The following is a 20,559-nucleotide window of genomic DNA, read 5'->3' as shown; positions in this document are numbered from 1 at the left end:
TGATTACTTATTTTTAACTTTTTATATTTACCATGTTATTATTTATTTACCAACTAGTATTTTGATATTTGTTACCATTTTGGTATATAATGATTTGACTTACAGTGAAACTAGATCCATTGCTTTATCAAGTACAGTTTTATTCTTTCAACCCGTTTATAGCACACATGAAAAAATTATTTAAGATAATGCTTTTTTTTGTCATCATTCATCAACATGCATTATTAAAAAAATAATAATCATTTATGATATAATGATTGCCCCCTCAGACGATTGGAGCCCAACAATTTCCAAACCAACAAAAATGGCACCCTCTTGCAGCCCAATCAACTCTCTCCACGTGGCAGTGATCGGAGCAGGAGCCGCCGGGCTCGTAGCAGCACGAGAGCTACGTCGGGAATCACACTCCGTCGTCGTCTTTGAACGCAACACAGAAGTCGGAGGTCTCTGGGTGTACACACCTCAAAGCGAACCGGACCCGCTTAGTCTCGATCCGAACCGAACCGTAGTCCACTCTAGTGTCTACGACTCGCTCCGGACCAATCTCCCTAGAGAGTGTATGGGTTACAGTGACTTCCCTTTCGTGCCCCGACCAGAACATGACGAGTCCAGAGACCCGAGAAGGTATCCTACACACAGGGAAGTCTTGGCGTATCTTCGAGACTTCGCGAGAGAGTTCAAACTCGTGGAGATGGTTCGGTTCGGGACAGAAGTGGTTCGTGTCGAGCAGGATGGTCGGAAGTGGAAGATCCGATCAAGAAACTCCGATGGGGTGTCCAGAGATGAGATCTTTGACTCTGTTGTCGTTTGTAATGGACACTACACAGAGCCTCGAGTTGCTCAAATTCCTGGTAATTGATTAAAAAGTATTAAATCTTTCGTTGACTTTTGAAGTAATACATGTTTGACTTATGTGAAATGATTTTGAGTGTTTTTAGGCATAGATCAATGGCCAGGGAAGCAACTTCATAGTCACAACTACAGAGTTCCTGATCCATTCAAAGACCAGGTAGGTTCTTACAAAACTTATAAGCCCTTTACTGATTGTTTTATTGGCCTGACATGTTTGAAAGGTTGTGGTAGTGATAGGAAACTTTGCTAGTGGATCAGATATCAGCAGGGACTTAACAGGAGTGGCTAAAGAAGTCCATATCGCGGCTAGGTCGAAACCGTCTGAGACATATGAGAAGCTTCCCGGGGCCGACAATCTATGGCTTCACCCTATGGTAAACAAAATAAAAGAAAAACATTATCATATCTAATGTTCAAGAAATCGCTAAGCCATAGTTAGCCGCTTTATGTGAAATAAATGATTAGGCATGCGTCTATACCGATTTTTTTTAAAAATCGTTTAAATCCAATTTGCTGACTAGATGGGCATCTAAACTGATTTTTAGAACACTAATCATATTAGAAGCGTCAATGATTCAATATATGTTTCTGCAGATAGAAACCGCACGCAAAGATGGCTCCATTGTTTTCAAGAATGGTAAAGTTGTACAAGCTGATACTATTGTGCACTGCACCGGTTACATATATCACTTCCCATTTCTCAATACCAATGGCTATATCACCGTGGATGATAACTGTGTTGGACCGCTATACAAACATGTGTTTCCTCCTGCACTTGCTCCGGGGCTTTCCTTCATCGGCTTACCATGGATGGTTAAGTCTCTCATTCATTCTACTTCTTTGTAGGATTAAATCATTCATCTCCTAATCAGACATTTTTTTCTCCTTGAATCAGACATTGCTATTCACTCTGTTTGAGCTTCAAAGCAAGTGGGTGGCTGCAGTTTTATCCGGTCGTGTCACACTTCCTTCAGAAGACAAAATGATGGAGGACACTAACGCCCTCTACACAAAGCGTGATGCTAACGGGTTTCCCAAGAGATACACGCATCGTCTTGGTGTCGTCGGTCAGGCTGAGTACCTCAACTGGATAGCTGATCAGATTGGTGAACCACCTGTTGAACAATGGAGAAACAAGGAATTAGAAGATGGCTATGTAAGACTTGCCACACAAGCAGACACGTTCCGTGATAAGTGGGATGATGATCATCTCATTGCTGAGGCTTATGAGGACTTCTTGAGACAGAAGCTGATCAGTGCTATTCCCTCTCAGATATTTGGGTGATTGATGCCTTTACCAAATGATTGATCTATATCTATGTGTTGTTCATGTGATGTTGAACTTCACCATTTTCATTGTCGTTATACTTATTATATTGGAATAAAACAAACAATGTTTTATACAGATTGAATAAAAGCACTAAGCACGTTGTACATTTTCTTTTTGACGCCGTTTCTTCTAACTCATCACATCAATCCTATTGTTATGTTTCATGTTGTAAATTTCAATCATATCGGAGCATCTTAGTATCCAAGTTTCTCGGCTAGTTCTTCGTGACCAATTAGCATTCAAAGGGTAGCTGATGAGAAAGATCTGCAAAATAAGATCAGTGGAGACCGACTTGACTGAACGAGAGAATTTGGAGTCATGGAGCATTCTCTAGAGGTTCAGATTCTGAGAAAATATTTTCCGTATATATCATCATCCTATTGTCCACCCAAGAAAAGGACATTTAGAGCAGATCATGAAGGTTCGTTTCAGTGCAGAGACATGTACCGAAAAAACAATTTCCAAAACAAACTAGAGAAATAACAGATTTGTTCATAACATTACAAGTAAAACCTAAACAGCAAAAGTATACAGATGAGCATAGTGAGAAAGGGCTTAAAGAAGAGCTTGCTCAGTCGTGTTTAACATCTAGAAAATTTCCAAAACCTTTCCTAAGCCAAGAAACCTTTCGCATAGCAATGCCTATGTTGTAACTTAAGGGCAGACCAGAGAAGCCACATTGCCCTTAGACATAAAAAAAACTTGTTTCAACTAATAAAACCCAGTCAACTTGTAAACACTAACCGGCACTTAGTTGGATGAGGCATTTAAGAAAGCATGTCTAGAAAGCTTCTGTCCAATCTCCCATCCGATAACATATCCATAACTATCTTTACAGTGGAAGCATCTGCAGAGAAGCCACACCTCTTCATTTCTTCGATGAGTTCAACTGAAATGCTTACGTCACCATCTCGGAGATGTGCCCTGATGAGAGTGTTGTATGGACCACTATCTGGCGCAATCCCATCCTCTTCCATCTTCCTAAGCAACAGTCTCGCTTCAGACAGCGACCCTTTCTTACATAGTCCTCCAGCATCATCTTTCTTGATTCCAACAATCCCACTTCTCAGTTTCTCTTTGTAAGAGAGATTTCTATCGCTGGTGAGACCGCTAGAAAAGCCTCGTTCGCAGAAGAACTCGTAAGCATTTCTCAGAGTACCTGTCTGAATTGAATGGGAACGAACCGATCTCAAAGTAGTAAGATGCTCCCATCTCTGTGTCCTCAACATCATCGCTGCTTCAGTTGAATCGTCCTCCTCTTAGTCTTAGGACACACCGAGATAGATTTGTCCGACCGAGGTCTCGAAATTTTCGGATAAGAGAACGAACAAAGAAAACCGGTTAGGTAAATAATTCCGGTTCAATTTAAATTTTGTGTCGTGTCGTTGTTTACGTGATTTTAATTTGTTTTTAATGTCGACTAAGTAAAACGACGTCGCTTAAACTTATGATTACACCTTGATATTTTGTTTACTTAATGAAGATTTCTTGAGACAGAAGCTGATTAGTGATTCCCTCTCAGATATTTAGGTGATGCCTTTACTAAATGATTGAGATCTATCTATGTGTTGTTGTTCATGTGATGTTGAACTTCACCTTTATAATTTTTATTTTGGAATAAAACAAATGTTTTTTATACAGAACCAAAGAAAGACGCTAAGCATGTTGTACATTTTCTTTTTGACGCCATCTCTTCAACTCACTTTCCACCACGCTCTTTGCAGCTTCTGCTGAGTCCGCTGCCTTCTGAGCCAAGTCCGTCGCGTGCTTCATCTCCTCTATAGCTTTAAGACTTGCTCCAAGCTTGTTATCCGCTTCTGCTTTTCTTGTATTCATCTCTTCAAGCTCAGCTGCTATACCTGCCAACTTCTTCTCTATCGCTGTCTCTGTCTCCCCTGCTCCTCGTTTCAAAGACTCAAACTCCTGCACTGTGATCTTTATCTTCGAACCGGACGATTCTTCGTCCTGTTTCTTGCTCTCTTGCTTCTGAGATATCATCTTCATCTCCTCCCGAACCTTCTCCTCAGCTGCTTTAGCCTCTTCCACTTTACTTATAACAAGCTCTAGTCTCTTCTCAGCTTCCTCCGCAGCTACCATCGCGGAATCGGTTTCTTTCTTCAAGCTCCCTATCTTTCTATTCATCTCTTCAGCTTCGTTTCTTGCTACCAAAGCTTCTTGTTTCATCTCCTCGAGTTTCAGGCTCTCTTCCTTGAGAGCTTCCACTTTCTTCCTCTCCTCATCCTCCAACCTCTCTGCTTCTCTCTGCTGCAGCTCTTCGCGCTCTCTTCTCATCTCTTCAAGCTCCATCCTTAGAGAATTCACCACGCTTCTTAGAGAGCCTTCCTCATCAGCAGCTTCTTGGAGTTTCATTGTAGCTTCGTTAAGCTCGTTTGTAATGATTTTAACCGTGTTCATCTCAGATTCATGAGCCTTCTTCATCTCTTCTCTCAAAACCTCAATCTCCGAAGTTGTTTCGATCAGTTTGGCTTCAAGATTCCTTGAGAGCTCAGGGTGATACTCTTTCCTCAACACTAGTAGCTTCTTCTCTGCCTCCTCAACCGCCGTCTTGTAACATTCTCTTAAGTCATCTTTCTCCTTAACGATATTAGCATACTCTTCAAGATTCTGAGTGGCGGCTAGCTTGAGCTGATGAATCGCGTCTTTCATATCACCAATCTCTTTGGAAAGCTCGCTGACCTTAGCTGAGTTTACTTGCAGCGCACGTTTCGCTTCAGCGGCTTGGTTTAGTGCCGTGGCTTTCAAGTCCATGGCGGAATCAAAGCTCTGTCTGATTTTGTTGAGCTGTTGCTTTGCGGCGTCGAGTTCAACGGTGGTGGAGAGGTATTGTTCTCTGGCAACGTCAAGCTCGTGGTGGTGAGGAGGAGAGCCGTGTGACTTGTCGTGTTCTAGCTGTTCTTCTCGCTGTTGGACGGTTTCTTTGGTGTCAATAGCGGTTTGCTTAGACTTGTTAACAGCTTCGAGTTTGTTGGTAAGCTCCTCCATTGTCTTCTTAGCGTTTGAGAGATCGGAGAGAGCACGTGATCTTGTGATCTCAGCGTTGTCTAGCTTTTGTTTGATCTTGAGGAATTGCTTGTGTGCTAGCATTAGCTGTGTTTCTTTGTCGCAAACGCTCTGAAACATTTTTAAAAAATGGGTTTCTTGCTATTCAAGGCCTCTAGGATAATGATACAGCACGTTCGTGATTCTTGGATTAGTTACCTCAGAGGAGAGACGAGACCTTCTTGGAGTACTTCTTTGTCTTGAGACTACTTCACCAAACAAGCTCACCGCAGCTTTCACCGACTGAAAAGGGGCTCTTGTGTCTATCTCTCCGACCTCGGTCCTCGGAGATTCTGGACCTTTTTGTACTCTAATGTTTGCCATTATCTACAACCAAGACATGCACACCATTCTCAATCAATACAAAAACTAAACAAAGGCCATATATAATCCTCACATGATCGTCATATTCAAGCGTTTCTTTTGTATCCAATCTAATAGAAGAACCAGCATATTTTTACATAAGCGATGAAAGTTGCATAAGAATGAATGGAGGAGACATGTACCTTGATGAGTTTCTCTTTCTGTGTTCCTCGTTGGTGTTTTTGTTATCGTCTTCTTCTTATATAATCCCTTCTTCTCTATAATTACGGGACTTTTTGTTGGTTGGTATCATTTTTGTCTCTTCGGTCTATATTTAGAACCTTAGTTACTGGCACGACACCTTTCTTTCTTCTGTCTGCACCCACGTCTCTGCCTGTCTCAATGTCCTTTACTTGTTTATTTTGCTTCTGACTTTTAAGAGCCAAAGATTGGCTTTTTTTTTTATAAAAACCAAACTAACTACCTTCCCTTCATGTTAATACTCCACGTCGAATAGTAAAATTGAATATATATTAAAGTTATGCAGTATATCTCGAAGTCTTTAAAAGTTATATGTAATGCCAACTATCTATTTTGTATCACATATTTGACCATGAACGTTTAATTTATCAAATAGGCTCCCAATAAAACTAAATCTTAAAGCCGAATCAAACCCTAGAAAAATTAGACCATTCCACATAAAAACTAACATATTACAAGAAAATCATTTATCACATAACATATAAATGAAGTGTATCAAGGAACTGGAATCAAACTGGGGACATGGAAACGTTGACAAACCTCATAGACATCAAAACCTATTGGAATCTTCGTGGACGCATTGCCCTTCACAACATATATGCAAGCATTTTTATCTTCATCCTTACAACACATAACGAGGCTCTTTCCGTATGTATTATTATCAATAAAGTAACTTGGACAAAAATCCTTATCAAAAGGTATTGAAACTGTCATGAACTTCATCCACACCACATTAGCTCCATCTCCACTAATCTTGTTTTCTGTTACCCATATCTCGATCTTGTTTGTTTCATTGAATTGTTTCAACACTGAAAACCGATCTCTCCTATAAGCTGAGAGGATTGGTACATCAGAAGAATCATCTTTCCACGGTAGAACGCAGAAGAGTTTAATTGTCTCCTTCGAAAAATCAAAACATCGAATGAGATACTCACCAGTCTTGACATTATAAGCAATCCAATACAAATTTCCATTCAAAGACACATTCTTATCAAACGAGATTCCAATGCCAATTTGGGAGCTCTCATCTTCATTCATTGAATCAATATACTTCCACTCATTGGTTTCGAACTTGTAGATGGCAAGTCTTCGGTATACTTGAACTTTACCGTTATTTAGTTTTCGATCAAGAAAACGATATCCAAAGACCTTGTAACCCTTTTCGGGTCTACCACTATCATACCCTATACCACCAAACGTAAAACAGTTTTCTTGGGGCACGATCAATCTAGTCTGTCTTAACCACGGGTTCCAAACAACGACTCTATTGATATTCCCCCAACGAGGGACACAAAACAATAAGCCATCGCTAGGAAGGAAGTTGTAAGGTATAGGATTGTTATTATTCTTCAAATAAGGATTATCTACGGGTAACTCGCGTATGTCTATCTTTGGATCATCTTTGAGACTGACGCCTACCGAATAAATCTTGGGACCAGTCCATATAAGGAGTTGAGGACGGACGAGAGACAAGTGGTTTAAAAGTGTGTTCCACTGTTTGCAAACGGTTTTGCATCGGAGAAGAGATAGAGGAGGAACACGGTAGAGTATCTCTTCCACCAATTCACATGGAAGCTTCATCTTCACAATTTGGTTTTCGATTGAGAAATTAACCTAACAAGATATGATACAATCTATGTATAATAAGTTAAAAAAATAGACTTGAAAAGAAAAACAAAAAGGAAAGGGAAAATATTTTATAAAAGATCCTTTCAAAAAGGTATTTTATTAAAGAGAAATTAATTAAGTTGCGTATTTTAATAATAGCGCTTATCATTGATTAGCTTCCTAGCATATGACATTGTATATCTCATTTATAGGCGTAGCAGTTAATATGTGAATTTAATTAAACTAAGAAACATATCTACTTTAGTATTTATTAATATGTTTATAAGTTTGAATATAATTAAATATACTTAATATATACATTTATTTAATTCTGGATTTTAAATTATTAATATATATACACATATATACATACATGCACATTACGTTTGACCAGTAAATATATGGAGAGGACTACAACTTGATAGTTATATTTCACAAACAATAGCCGTTAAGGTTATCTCGACATGATTGTCACTCGTCACTATATAGAAGGATATCTCGTCACCATATAGAAGGATATCATCCATTGACTGACTCCACCCCATGTCCGTAAAGATTTACGCTAACTTGAAATAAGCAAATAAACACTTCAGCAAATGGTTATTATCATTATTATATTTATATATCACTATTTTATGGGTGATTTTCTAATAATCCCATTCATGCTTGTACGAAAAATATCTGACGATGCTTTAATAATCATTTAGGATTGGCTGTCAAATGAAATCTGACAAGTGATAAGTATTGAAAATACGTATATGATCACTATTTGGTCTGTCTGAGATTAGGTTTGGATATGGAAGATGGTTAGGCAGTGTGATATATTTAAAGGCTAGTCAATTCTTAGTACTAAGTGTGTTTTATTCGGGATCGACCATATATGAGTCCAAAATGTCAGAAAAATATTTTGGTTTAGGGATTAAAAAGGAAGAATCAAGATAGTTGAGGAGTTAGGACTATGAATATCATAATATTTTGTGTATACAATAATTTACATATTGTAAGCTAATTGGTATATCAATCTTTGTGAAATTTCAAGAAAAGCTTGATGTGGTCAGTGTGGTGGGTGTTAGTGTTTTGTAGAAAAAGACGAAAGTGTCAATAAAGGAAGATAAAAGATAGACATCGCTTCCAAATATTCAAACTTAATTACTTGGGTAATGGATTTGTTTGCAACTTGATGGATGTTTGTTCATATTTGGCGTCTATCATTTTCAAAGAACAATGACGTAAACGGTTCATATTTGCCGTCTTCTTATATTTCTTACTAATTTGATAATATATATCTAGTCTAACCTTAAAAGACTGTAAAAGTAAGTTCAGTATATTTTATGTTAAAATTTATATTATTTATCATAACAAAATATAAAAATGGATTTTAGTTATCTAATCGGATTTTCAAACTCAGAAAACTGAAATTTTCTTTTCGAATAATAAAATACATGCTAATATTTGTTTTTGTAATTAAGATGTTATGAGAGAACGGAATATAGTTTAAAAAAAAACTAATTATATATAGTTTTCAAAAGACAATGAAACGTTAATCGGGTATATAAACCGGAAAATACTGTCTAATTTATGAATAAAAACAGTTCCTTTCTGCATGCAATGATATTGGTTAATATGTTGTGCATAGTGATAGTGGTGTGAATATTTTATTTCATGAATCTAATAGCAATTATTTGATACTACAGATATTTATATAGAAAGTTTCTTTGTTGGTATGCTATGTTGAATAGTAGTACACATGATCCTGGACACTGTTAGGTGGTAGATACATTGGGCTGCTTGCATTTTAAAAGAAGTAACCAAAAAGCTATTTACATTGAATCTTAAAAGCTTTTTATTACTTCTTTATTTTTAAAATCAAAGTACTGTGAAAGCACATTCACTTGTTCAAGTGATTTAAAGCTTCTGTACACTGTCTCCTGTGAAAATCCCAAAATGAATCATTGCAAGTTTTTATTAGTATACTGAAATTCTGAGTTACTGCATGTGTGATTGCCTATCAATCTCTCATGATTATTCGCGCTGTTCCTAGCTAATTAAGAACATCCATTTGTAAATTAATAGAACGTTATTTAATAGCATTTACAATACCAAGCCAGCCTACAATCGATGATGATAAAAAGAGTAAAATCAGCTAATCCAATTCTATCAGAATTTTTTTTTTTGTCTATTTTAGACACCATCTTCAAATGCAAAATATTCATCTATAACACACTACATATAAAGCAGGGAGAATAAATTATTAAGTAACGAAATATGATATAATTCATGATAAGTTAAGTTCTTACTACTTCAAACTTCAAATATAGTAATAATCAGCTAAAATGACTCATACATAATTTAACAAAAGTGTATATTCTCTTATAGACATGCATGGTTGAAGTGCTACCTACTTAATTGGATTTAATATCTATTTTTTCTAAAAGATAAAACTGAATTTAATATTCGTACGAGAGATTATGTAAGAATTGTCTACACTGAACTGGCACGTCCTCATTAGAGGCACCTATTTCCTCGTCTATAAATTTGCACATCGTTATAATCGAAACACACCATCACCTTTCTCTTCCTCGTTATTATTACAAACTCTTCATCTTTTACTAGATCACAACACTTCACAATAGCCTAAACATGGCACCCGGTAGCAATCATCCAACCGGCTCTCACCACGTGGCAGTGATCGGAGCAGGAGCTGCCGGCCTGGTGGCTGCTCGTGAGCTACGTCGTGAAGGCCACTCAGTAGTCGTGTTAGAGCGCGGGAGCCAAATCGGAGGCGTGTGGGCTTACACCTCTCAAGTGGAACCTGACCCGCTAAGCCTAGATCCGGCGCGACCCGTAGTCCACTCCAGCCTCTACAAATCCTTACGCACCAACATCCCCCGAGAGTGCATGGGTTTCACCGACTTCCCTTTTTCGACCCGACCGCACGACGGGTCGAGGGATCCGAGAAGACATCCGGGTCATAGTGAGGTTCTTGCTTACCTTCGAGACTTTGCTAAAGAATTCGATATAGAGGAGATGATACGGTTCGAGACGGAGGTTGTTAGGGCGGAGCCGGTGGCGGATGAGGAGAATAGCGGGAGGTGGAGGGTTGAGTCACGAAGCTCCGACGCTGTTGCCGATGAGATATACGACGCCGTCGTGGTTTGTAACGGACACTATACTGAGCCACGTCATGCTCTTGTCTCTGGTAAATAACCAAACCTTACTCGTGTCTTGAGTTTGTGTGTTTTGACACTTGTTTACTTCTTTATTTTGTTTACGACATCCAAAATTATGTTACGTTACATCATTTAATATGTTTCGGATTATATGGGGTTTTTCCATTTATTGATAATTTCAAAAATATATTTTACATAATGCGTATTGGCTACAGATACGAAAAAAAAATTACAGTAAACGAGGAAAATTATTTCTGAAAAGTAATGTATCAATTAAATTCTCATTACAAATGCTTAGTTTTATTTTTTGTAAAATTTAAAATATATAGTTTTGTAAAAAAATATTTTTTTTACGTCAAATATGAATAAAAAAGCAGAATTTTTATTTGTGCAATATAGAAAACAGAGATTTTTTGAGGAAGAAACTCTATTCAAACAATTATACCTTTGGTTATTCCAGGCATAGATTCATGGCCAGGGAAGCAAATTCATAGCCACAATTACCGTGTTCCTGATCCATTCAAAGATCAGGTACTTGCACAAGAATCTCATCACTATACTGAATCTTGTGACCTCAAATCAATGTTACTCCTCGCTCAGCTCTTGGATCGCCTTGCAGGTAGTAATAGTGATCGGAAGCTCGGCGAGTGGCGTTGATATATGCAGAGATATAGCCAAAGTCGCCAAAGAAGTCCATGTCTCGTCTAGATCAACTTCACTAGAGACCTACGAGAAGCTTCCCGGTTACGACAACCTATGGCTTCACCCAACGGTACTCTATTTAACTAAACCAGCCGATCCCTTAGTCTATAAGACCATCATCTGATTCCTCGTTATGTCCATTACAGATTGAAACTGCCCGCGAAGACGGTTCAGTGGTTTTCAAAAATGGAAAGACGGTTTACGCCGATACCATTATGCACTGTACAGGGTAGACACACTTTTTAGCTCAATTATATAAGAGAGGTTAAAGATCGAAAGACATCATTGACCTTTTGGATTTTGTTATGGTCAGGTACAAGTATTACTTCCCGTTTCTTGACACGAAAGGTGAAGTGACGGTGGACGATAATCGTGTTGGACCGTTGTATAAGCATGTATTTCCTCCGGCTCTTGCCCCCGGCCTTTCGTTCATCGGCCTACCATGGCAGGTTAATAATCTTATAATAATGTTTCTATTCAGTTCTTTGTTATTATGTGAAAATAAATATCTTTGTTGTTTTTGCATATGATCTCATAATTTGGTTTATAACATATGGTTTCTAGATAACTCCTTTTCCGATGTTTGAGCTTCAAAGCAAATGGGTTGCCGCGGTTTTATCTGGACGCGTATCACTTCCATCGCAAGACGAGATGATGGAAGACACTAAGGCTTTCTACGATAAGCTCGAAGCCTCGGGCATTCCCAAAAGATATACTCATTTGATGCCAGATGACTCCCAGGTACGTACAAGATTTTTATCCACTACTTTGTGCTATCTAGATAAAATGAAATGATTGAGACTAAACATTCGTTTGGTGAAACTCTTGTCGCAGTTTGAGTATGATAATTGGCTTGCGGATCAATGTGACTATCCACGGATTGAGAAATGGAGAGAAGAAATGTTTTACATCGGTTTCAAGAGAATTTATGCACAGTCCGCTACATACAGGGATAATTGGGACGATGACCACCTCATCGTTGAAGCATACGATGATTTTGTTAAGTTTATGTCAGGTTATGCAGAACTTTTGCCGATGTTGAAAACCTAAAATTGATGATACGACTTTGGAGCTTTGTTGTGAAGACGGTGTTTGCGTATGTGTTTTGTAAGTGTGCGTCTTGTGGCTGTTGTGTTCCGAGAATGTGAAAGGTATAGAGCAATAAGCTAATAACATAGCCTAAAAAGAATGTATATATGGGGCTGCATGTGAAAGATAATAGTATGTTGCGTGATTTCGGGAATGTGTAATAATAAGGGGATCATTTATAAAACTCTGCCTACAGACGGAGGAAAAAAGTAGTTTGTCATTGCATGATTGCTCACTCATCACTCATGCATCAGTTTCCACTTTATCACGAATGGTCCCACTAAAACTAATACAGTTTTGACTTGTATGTGTTCCAATAATACAATTTTGCGTCATTATAAACAAATTTAACTATTTTTGAGTAAATTTATACGAAGTTTTGACTTATATTAGAACTCTTGGCAAATACGTTTCCTTCTTTTTGTTGGTTTATACATTTCTGAAGGAGGTTGTTTATACATTTTTGAGTTGATTTGACTTGATTTATTTTGATAGTTTTTTAATGTACGAGGAAATAAATGGGCATGCAGAAGATACTTATTAGGGCCCAACCGTTATTTTTTCTTCGTGGATTTGGCGTGTTGGCCTACTTATAGGAGGGTTTGGTTGAGTAATCATTGCTCATCAATCGCACCATGCTTACGGGTTAAACCCAGTTTCGCAGGGTTCATCGTGAAACAAAAAATCATACTGAACTGAATATCGAGCGAAGGAGATCGTATACCCGGCAAAGGGATCGTAAAAAATGAATGGCCTTGTTATCAAACGTATAATGCAAAGTGGGTTTGTCAAGAACCAGATTTAACTTGTGTTGATTGAAAATTTGTTCTCTGTGTCTATAAGTCTGTCTTAGTTTCTATCTTGATTTTTTCATTCGAATTAGGTATAAGCTTTTGGGTTTTGAGTGCATTTATGTGTCTTGTCCCTATATGAGCTGTGATGCAAGTTGTTTCCTATCTCATCTCCGTGTGATTGATGAGATTTGATCAAGTGGTGAATAAAAAACTGGGTCCCTTGTGTTTCTGTGGATATTTATTGAATGGCCTTAATAATTGCGTCTTTTCAACCAAGTGAGAGACGACTTGGCGTTTACTGAATTCACGAGAATGACAAACAAAATTCAAACTCAATAGCATATTTCTTTGTTAGCAAATTGTAAACTAAGCTTCCTTGGTTGCATTGTGGATCTCTCTTTGTGTGTCAAGTCAAGTGCAGGATGGGTAGTTGCTTCTCTATCCAAATATCAGGCGATTCAGTACTGGACAGTGTTGGTAGCTGCTTATGCGGAGAGGGCAATCCTATTCGTAATCTTAAGAAGAATTTGGTGGCTCTGGAGAAAGCCATGGTAGAACTCAAGGCAAGGCGAGATGATGTGTTAACAAGGATCCGATTTAGAGAAGCCAAAGGTCAACGAAGGCTAAGCTAAGTCCAGGTATGGCTTACTAGTGTTGAGACCATCGAAAACCACTTTGATGATCTAAATAATAATAGAACTATGGAACTCCAAAGGTTGTGTCTTTCTGGTGTTTGTTCAAAAAACTTAATATCTAGCTTCCATTATGGGAGAAGGGTTTCTATGATGCTGAGAGAGGTTGAGGATCTTCTCAAACCTAATGGAGATTTTAAAGCTGTTGCGGCTGAAGTTGTTGTGACTGGATGTGTGGTGGAGGAAAGGCCTCTACAGCCAGTAATTTTTGGTCAAGAAACGATGCTGGAAAGGGCGTGGAAGCACCTTATGGATGATGAGACTGCAATTATGGGCCTCTACGGTATGGGTGGAGTAGGAAAAACAACTCTTCTCACACAGATAAACAATAAGTTTCGTGAGGCAGTTGATGGTTTCCAGATTGTCATTTGGGTTGTGGTGTCTAGTGATCTACGCGTTGAGAAGATTCAAGATGATATCGCTAAGAAGTTAGGCCTTCGCGGAGAGGAGTGGGACATGAAAGAGGAAATAGATAAGGTCACTGATATACATGCTAAGTTGAAGAATAAAAAATTTGTCTTGTTATTGGATGACATTTGGACGAAAATAGATTTAACAGAAATTGGAGTCCCATTTCCGACAAAGGAAAATGGATGCAAAGTAGTATTCACCACTCGTTCCAAGGAAGTATGTGGCCGCATGGGGGTTGATGATCCAATGGAAGTCCAATGTCTAACAGACAATGAAGCGTGGGATTTGTTCAAGAGAAAAGTCGGACCACTCACGTTAAAAAGCTACCCAAGCATTCCTGAACAAGCAAGGAAAGTTACCAGAAAATGTTGTGGGCTACCGTTAGCTCTCAACGTCATTGGCGAGACCATGTCATGCAAGAGAACTATACAAGAATGGGATCTTGCTGTTCAGGTTTTGAATTCGTATGCTGCAGACTTTTCTGGCATGGAAGACCGAATCCTTCCTATTCTAAAGTATAGCTATGACAACTTGAAGAGTGAACACATCAAGTCATGCTTCCAGTATTGCTCTCTTTTTCCTGAAGATTATTTGATAGAAAAAGAGAAGTTGATAGACTACTGGATTTGCGAGGGATTCATAAGTGAAAAAGAAGATAGAGAAAGAAGAGTAAACCAAGGTTATGATATAATTGGTACCCTTGTCCGTTCATGTTTGCTGCTGGAGGAAGAAGACAACAAATCAAAGGTGAAATTGCATGATGTGGTGCGTGAGATGTCTCTATGGATATCATCTGATTTTGGAGAAAACAGAGAAAAGTGTATCGTGCGAGCCGGTGTTGGGTTATGTGAGGTACCGAAAGTCGAAAAGTGGAGTGCTGTCGAAAAGATGTCACTGATGATTAATAAGATTGAAGAGGTATCTGGTAGTCCCAATTTCTCCAAACTAACAACTCTATTCCTCCAAGAAAACATGCCATTGGCAAGTATCTCAGGTGAATTCTTTAAGTGTATGCCAAAACTAGTTGTTTTGGATCTATCTGAGAACTTGGGTCTTAATAGATTGCCGGAGGAAATATCAGAGTTAAACTCCTTAAAATATCTTGATTTGTCAAGAACAATGATCTTGCGACTACCTGTTGGTCTCTGGAAGTTGAAAAAGCTAGTACATTTGTACCTAGAGGGTATGAGGGATCTTCTGAGTATGGATGGAATATCTAAGTTGTCAAGTTTAAGAACATTAAAGTTACTAGGTTGCAAACAACTTAGGTTTGACAAAAGCTGCAAGGAGTTGGTTCTCTTGAAACATTTAGAAGTTCTAACCATTGAAATCAAGTCAAAATTGGTTTTGGAGAAACTGTTTTTCTCACACATGGGGAGGAGATGCGTTGAAAAGGTTGTTATCAAAGGAACATGGCAAGAATCTTTCGGATTCTTGAACTTTCCGACTATTCTTCGTAGCCTCAAAGGTTCTTGCTTCTTAAGTCTCTCTTCTGTGGCTATAAAAGATTGTGGTGTAAAGGATTTGAAGTGGTTGTTGTTCGCTCCAAACCTTATACATCTAACTCTGGTGAATTTATTGCAACTAGAAGAAGTAGTGAGCATAGAGGAAGCTGATGAGATGCAGGTACAAGGTGTTGTTCTTTTCGGAAAACTAGAAACTCTACTGATGAGTGACTTGCCTGAGGTGAAGAGCATCTACGGGACTCCCCTGCCATTTCCATGTCTGAGGGAAATGGACATAGAACAATGTCCGAAACTTGGGAAGCTTCCGCTCAGTTCCAAAAGCGTCGCTGAAGTTGAAAGGTTTGTTATAATATACAGATCGGCAGATTGGATAGAAAGGGTTAATTGGGAGGACGAAGCCACGAGACTCCGTTTCCTGCCTTCACGCAGAATGGTATATCCTCTCTCCCTTCACTATCTCATTTCCAAATATTTTATTTTCAAACTGAAACCTTTTCTTTGGTTGGTTTAGGAAGACAACCCAGAGAGGCATCTTGATTTTCTATAAACCATCAAACCGCATCTCTTCCATAGTGCACTTTTCAAAACTATCAGACAAATAGATACGTGTTCCAGACATGTTACTCTCCTCTTTTTTTTGCTTCCTCTCTGTCAGTTGATTTGTATCAAACTTCTTTTTTTCTGCAAACGTTGTGGTTGTGTTTTGAAGTGTGAGTGTGTGTGTTCATTGTAATATATGATACATTGATACTTGAAGATGGTCTTATCTTCTGACATTTTTTTTCGAATAAATAAAAATGGCGGGTGCCACCTTAATGGGAAAATATCAACGGCTAGATTTGTTAACTCAGTCAACGGTTTGCTGAGAAAGAAAATACGCAATCCACTTTATTGCATCTCCTCCTTCTGCAACTCTCTTTGCTTCGATCCAAGTACTAGCTCTCTCTTTTTTTGCTTTATCTAATTCTTCAGTAGCATTCTGTGTACATATGTTTCTCTCTGTTTGTGTATGTCAAATGTATGTGATCTGTGAACCACACAGAAGGGACGACTGAAAAAGGTAGCCGCCGGATTCTCCGCTTCTCTTCCCTCCATTAACTTCAGTCTTCATGCTTCTGCCATCCCTCAGGAGCTGGTACTGAATCCCAATTTGGTCTAAAAACTGATGATACAATGGCTCTTGCTTGCTTTAGTTCTTAGATGAACACTGTTGTTTTATGGTTGATACATAATTGTTAAATGTGAAATTTAAGAAACAAACTGTGTTTTTGATGTATGTGTAACCTTGTTCATGGATGAGATGGGTTACTTTAAGTCCTGAGCTGTATATTTTTTGCTGGGATGCTTTACTTTTTCCCCTAGGTGAGAACAATGAGCTAGATGATCTATCAGCTTTTAGCGAGATTGTTCCTGATACAGTCTTTTTTTCTATGACTTTGAGAGGCAAGTTACATCTCTACTTCATGAAACTTTAGTTACTGCTATATCATTAAACCAGAGTCAGAAAGATTGTATTGAGTTTTTGTCTGGATCGAGGATACAAGTAATGCTAAAGTTAACATTTTAATCTCTTTAGGATTGGGCTCGTAACCATTCAGGAGATACAGAGATTGAAACTGACACCGAATCCGGAGAAGATCCCAGTTTGGCCTTGGTTAAATGATCATATAACTACATTCACAAGTATGGTTACAAGTCCAAGCATATGGCTGCTGCTCTCCCCAGCTTTGACCATTCAAGATTCTGATTCCATTCTAACTCTTCAGTGTTATCCTCAGTCTCAGGGTTGATTATGTCATTGCTCCATTAAAGGTACTTCAATCTCTCAAAGACTCACCTGCCATTCCAGATGATGAAAAATACTCCGTTCGGAAACTTTCTCCTGATACTGCAGCACACTACAACTTCACCAACAAATAGGTTAGTTCTGATCACTAAACCTAACGAGCACTTCTGGTTAGCTCAACCGCTGTCTAATCTTTTTTGTCAGCTGGTGTGGAAGGTTATGCGAACCAAGCGAAACGTGTTGCAGAGCTCTTTAGGAAGATTTAGCTACATCCGAATGTCTAAAACGAAGTTTTTATCTTACTAAGGATGTCAGACAATATACTGTTACATTTGCGACGGATTGTTCTCAGTTGGTGAAGATGGTTTCTGAACCCGACGAATGGCCAGCATTTGCAAGTTATGTAGAAGATATCAAGATCCTACAAGGAAGTTTCCACAGCTCACAGCTTATCCATATTCCACGGACTTTAAATTCAAGGGCAGATAGCCTCGCACGCAGTGCAAGGAAACAACCCTCGTTTGTAGTCCATATGGGTGCGGAGCTTCCAGTTTGGTTTACAGAGTCTATATGAGTCTGTTTGTTTGTTGCTGACAAAAAAAAAAAAAAAAAAAAAATCTTACTAAGGATGTCAAATCAATAAGAGAACTAAACTCCATGTTAATGAACCTCTTTATTTTCCTTATCTTTTTTTGTTTCCTTGTGTCTTGCTCAATACGGTTCCTTGTGTGAGACTTGGGCTATAAGTTAGCTGAACTAGATTAATCGTCGTCGTGTTCTTTGGTCTGAAACTTGTGGATTAGACACCTATATCCATAAACTTATGTGTGAACCAAATAATTAGTTGAATGAAGACAAACAAGAGGATGAACATAAACTTGTCCGTGTCAGTCATATACATTATCTGATCTCTAGTCACTTCTCTATCAACCTCTTTAATTGTCAAATTCTAAAATTTAGTAATTTACACATAATCACAAACGTAAAATTTCATTATGTAGTATAATATGATTGTGCTTCTATTTCGACGACGTGTGTGATTGTAAATTGTTGTGGGTTCGTATCATTATGAATAAAAACAATGGAATAGCTCGTCTTCAATGCGATTCATTCAAAGTCGAAGAATTTCAGTGAAATGGAGTGATTGACTGATTGCATATCCTTCTAAATTATTGAAGGATAATTATTAGTACTCTTTTGAAAAAAATATAAAGGAAATTTTAAAGGTTCTCAAAGTTTTCTTGGACTATGTTTTTCATATTTTTTCTAGAATTATTGTTTAGCAACAAATCAAAGATGGAGACATGGCACGTTATGTCTGCCAAAACCTATCGGTCTTTTACATGTGGATCTAGTTTTCCCACATTGCAACAATCATACAATATCTTATCTTCTCCAATTTGGTGTTTTAACGTAAAAGAGTGTTAAAATCCTTTGAGATGTGTTTGCATTTTATACCCTTTGATAGAATTGTCGACTAAGGTTAGCTTCAAGTTTATTGCCTGGACCGCAAAATTAGGGTTGTCTTCTTGTTTGCTCAGTTCACCTCAACAAAAATAGTTTGAGAACGAAAATTTTATTAACAAAATAAAAATGAAGAAAACGAGATCGTGATTGGAACAAGAGTTAACAGAGACAAAATAATTAAATTTCAGATCTTACTAGTTTGTAATTTTTTATTTTTTTGAACACTTACTAGTTTGTAATTGATATTGGAATAAGTTAGCTTTCAATCTTAAATCCCACATGCAATTGATATGTGGCTTGAAGAGGTTTCACGTGTTATAATAATTGTTTATTCGTCTTATAATCGGTGTTGGTTCATTTCTTATCAATTATTGGACATGGGTTCCTACTGCCCACTGTTGCGATTGAGACAATGTATTATACACTATTTCATGTGCTTGACCAACCTAACAAGTGGTGTTAAATGTATATTTTAATTGCTTAACTATCCAAATGGAACTAAGACTATGTTTCCCCATATTTCCACCGGCCAAATCAAATCAATGGTTCAAAACTAATCAGCTGTTCTTACTAGCCACTAAACTTTTGTTTTATGTTGAATCGAGTTAATAATGTTTAGAGATTATTTGTTGTCTTTAGAAGAAAAAGAGTTTTGTTTAGCAGTTAAATTAGTAGTTGGCCGGTCATGTTTACGTGTTTCTCGTGTCTCTATAAATTATCCTTAATTCGATATTAACTACTGCCTTTGGTAATATAATATCAATGCCGACCAAAGAAAATAGAAGTTTATAATGTTAATATTACACTGAAGTAAAAATCTTCGAAAAAGGAAATAGGAATTACCGTTATATTGTGAAAGAACTGAACATACATGCTGTATTTGTAGGGGTGTTCAATCCGGATATCGGTTCGGTTTCGGTTCGGTTTTTTTCGGTTTTCGGTATTTCGGTTAGTAAAATATAACTACCATTCTAAATCCATATTTACTTCGATTCGGTTCGGTTTATATACCGTCGGTTTTCGATTTATTCGGTTTTATACCAAAAAACATAATTATTTTGTTTGAGATCATATTATATGAATTTTAGAGTCATATTGTCAATACAGTCATTTATTAAAAATATATTACATGTTCAAATAAATGAACAAAAAAGTAAAAATGTCTTTACCATCAAATAAAATAATAAAATCTATAACTAAAATCAAAGCTTGAAATTTTGAAAATAAAAATATGAAACAAAATAGAAACATGAAAGAAAAGTTTTTCCACTCTTCCATATTTAGTGTTCATTAAAGTTATACTTTTTCAATTGAAAATTTTCCATTAATTATTGTTTATCAAATTTATAATCTTAATATTAATTTAGTGAACACTAAAATAAATAAATAAAATAAAAAAAAAACTTAGAAAATAAGATGTATGAATTGCGATGTATTGTTATTTAGTTATAGTTCAAACGTTTTACAAATTAAAGTTTATTATTACTATAAAATTATGGTAATAGTTATTAACACAAATTTAACTTATGTAACAAATAGATTTTCATGATATGTCAACCTTGCCAACA

The 20,559-nt window shown here is 37.4% G+C and overlaps 5 protein-coding genes across 8 annotated transcripts; 3 read left to right on the top strand and 2 right to left on the bottom strand.

The window, feature by feature from the left end:
• The first annotated feature begins 238 nt into the window (after positions 1-238).
• On the top strand, positions 239-2,292 carry LOC103843151 (flavin-containing monooxygenase FMO GS-OX5). Its single transcript, XM_009119862.3, has 5 exons — positions 239-851; positions 939-1,009; positions 1,074-1,226; positions 1,447-1,665; positions 1,748-2,292. Exons 1-5 carry the CDS (start codon positions 254-256, stop codon positions 2,135-2,137), a joined length of 1,431 nt encoding a protein of 476 aa, XP_009118110.1. The 5' UTR covers positions 239-253; the 3' UTR covers positions 2,138-2,292.
• Positions 2,209-6,281, bottom strand: LOC103843150 (WEB family protein At1g12150). Of its 4 annotated transcripts, none has more exons than XR_004451224.1 (3): positions 5,402-6,281; positions 2,927-5,314; positions 2,209-2,559 (listed from the first exon to the last, which is right to left on the bottom strand). XR_004451224.1 is itself a non-coding variant. In XM_009119860.3 (3 exons), exons 2-3 carry the CDS (start codon positions 5,564-5,566, stop codon positions 3,839-3,841), a joined length of 1,641 nt encoding a protein of 546 aa, XP_009118108.1. In that variant the 5' UTR covers positions 5,567-5,569; positions 5,749-6,281; the 3' UTR covers positions 2,641-3,838. The 4 variants fall into 4 exon arrangements, 2 of the variants coding, with proteins under 2 accessions (XP_009118108.1, XP_033135458.1); XR_004451223.1 differs by having other exon boundaries at positions 2,209-2,446; XM_009119860.3 differs by lacking the exon at positions 2,209-2,559 and having other exon boundaries at positions 2,641-5,314; positions 5,402-5,569; positions 5,749-6,281.
• Positions 5,927-7,959, bottom strand: LOC103843149 (putative F-box protein At1g12190). Its single transcript, XM_009119858.3, has 2 exons — positions 7,855-7,959; positions 5,927-7,420 (listed from the first exon to the last, which is right to left on the bottom strand). The coding sequence occupies exons 1-2, from the start codon at positions 7,957-7,959 to the stop codon at positions 6,302-6,304; spliced, it is 1,224 nt and encodes a 407-aa protein (XP_009118106.2). The 3' UTR covers positions 5,927-6,301.
• A 1,929-nt stretch (positions 7,960-9,888) lies between these two features.
• Positions 9,889-12,614, top strand: LOC103843148 (flavin-containing monooxygenase FMO GS-OX-like 2). The gene is made up of 7 exons (XM_009119857.3): positions 9,889-10,613; positions 11,045-11,115; positions 11,204-11,356; positions 11,433-11,515; positions 11,600-11,735; positions 11,851-12,027; positions 12,121-12,614. Exons 1-7 carry the CDS (start codon positions 10,055-10,057, stop codon positions 12,334-12,336), a joined length of 1,395 nt encoding a protein of 464 aa, XP_009118105.1. The 5' UTR covers positions 9,889-10,054; the 3' UTR covers positions 12,337-12,614.
• Positions 12,615-13,319: 705 nt separating this feature from the next.
• On the top strand, positions 13,320-19,441 carry LOC103843147 (probable disease resistance protein At1g12290). Its single transcript, XM_009119856.3, is given in 2 exon segments — positions 13,320-16,171; positions 16,250-19,441. Coding segments are annotated over 2 exon segments (2,616 nt in total). The 5' UTR covers positions 13,320-13,591; the 3' UTR covers positions 16,286-19,441.
• Positions 19,442-20,559: the final 1,118 nt, after the last annotated feature.

This window comes from Brassica rapa, chromosome A09 (genome assembly GCF_000309985.2).
Source record: "Brassica rapa cultivar Chiifu-401-42 chromosome A09, CAAS_Brap_v3.01, whole genome shotgun sequence".
NCBI classification, from domain to species: Eukaryota; Viridiplantae; Streptophyta; class Magnoliopsida; order Brassicales; family Brassicaceae; genus Brassica; species Brassica rapa.
The sequence above is the reverse complement of the archived record's forward strand: the minus strand, read 5'-3'. Positions and strand labels throughout refer to the sequence as shown.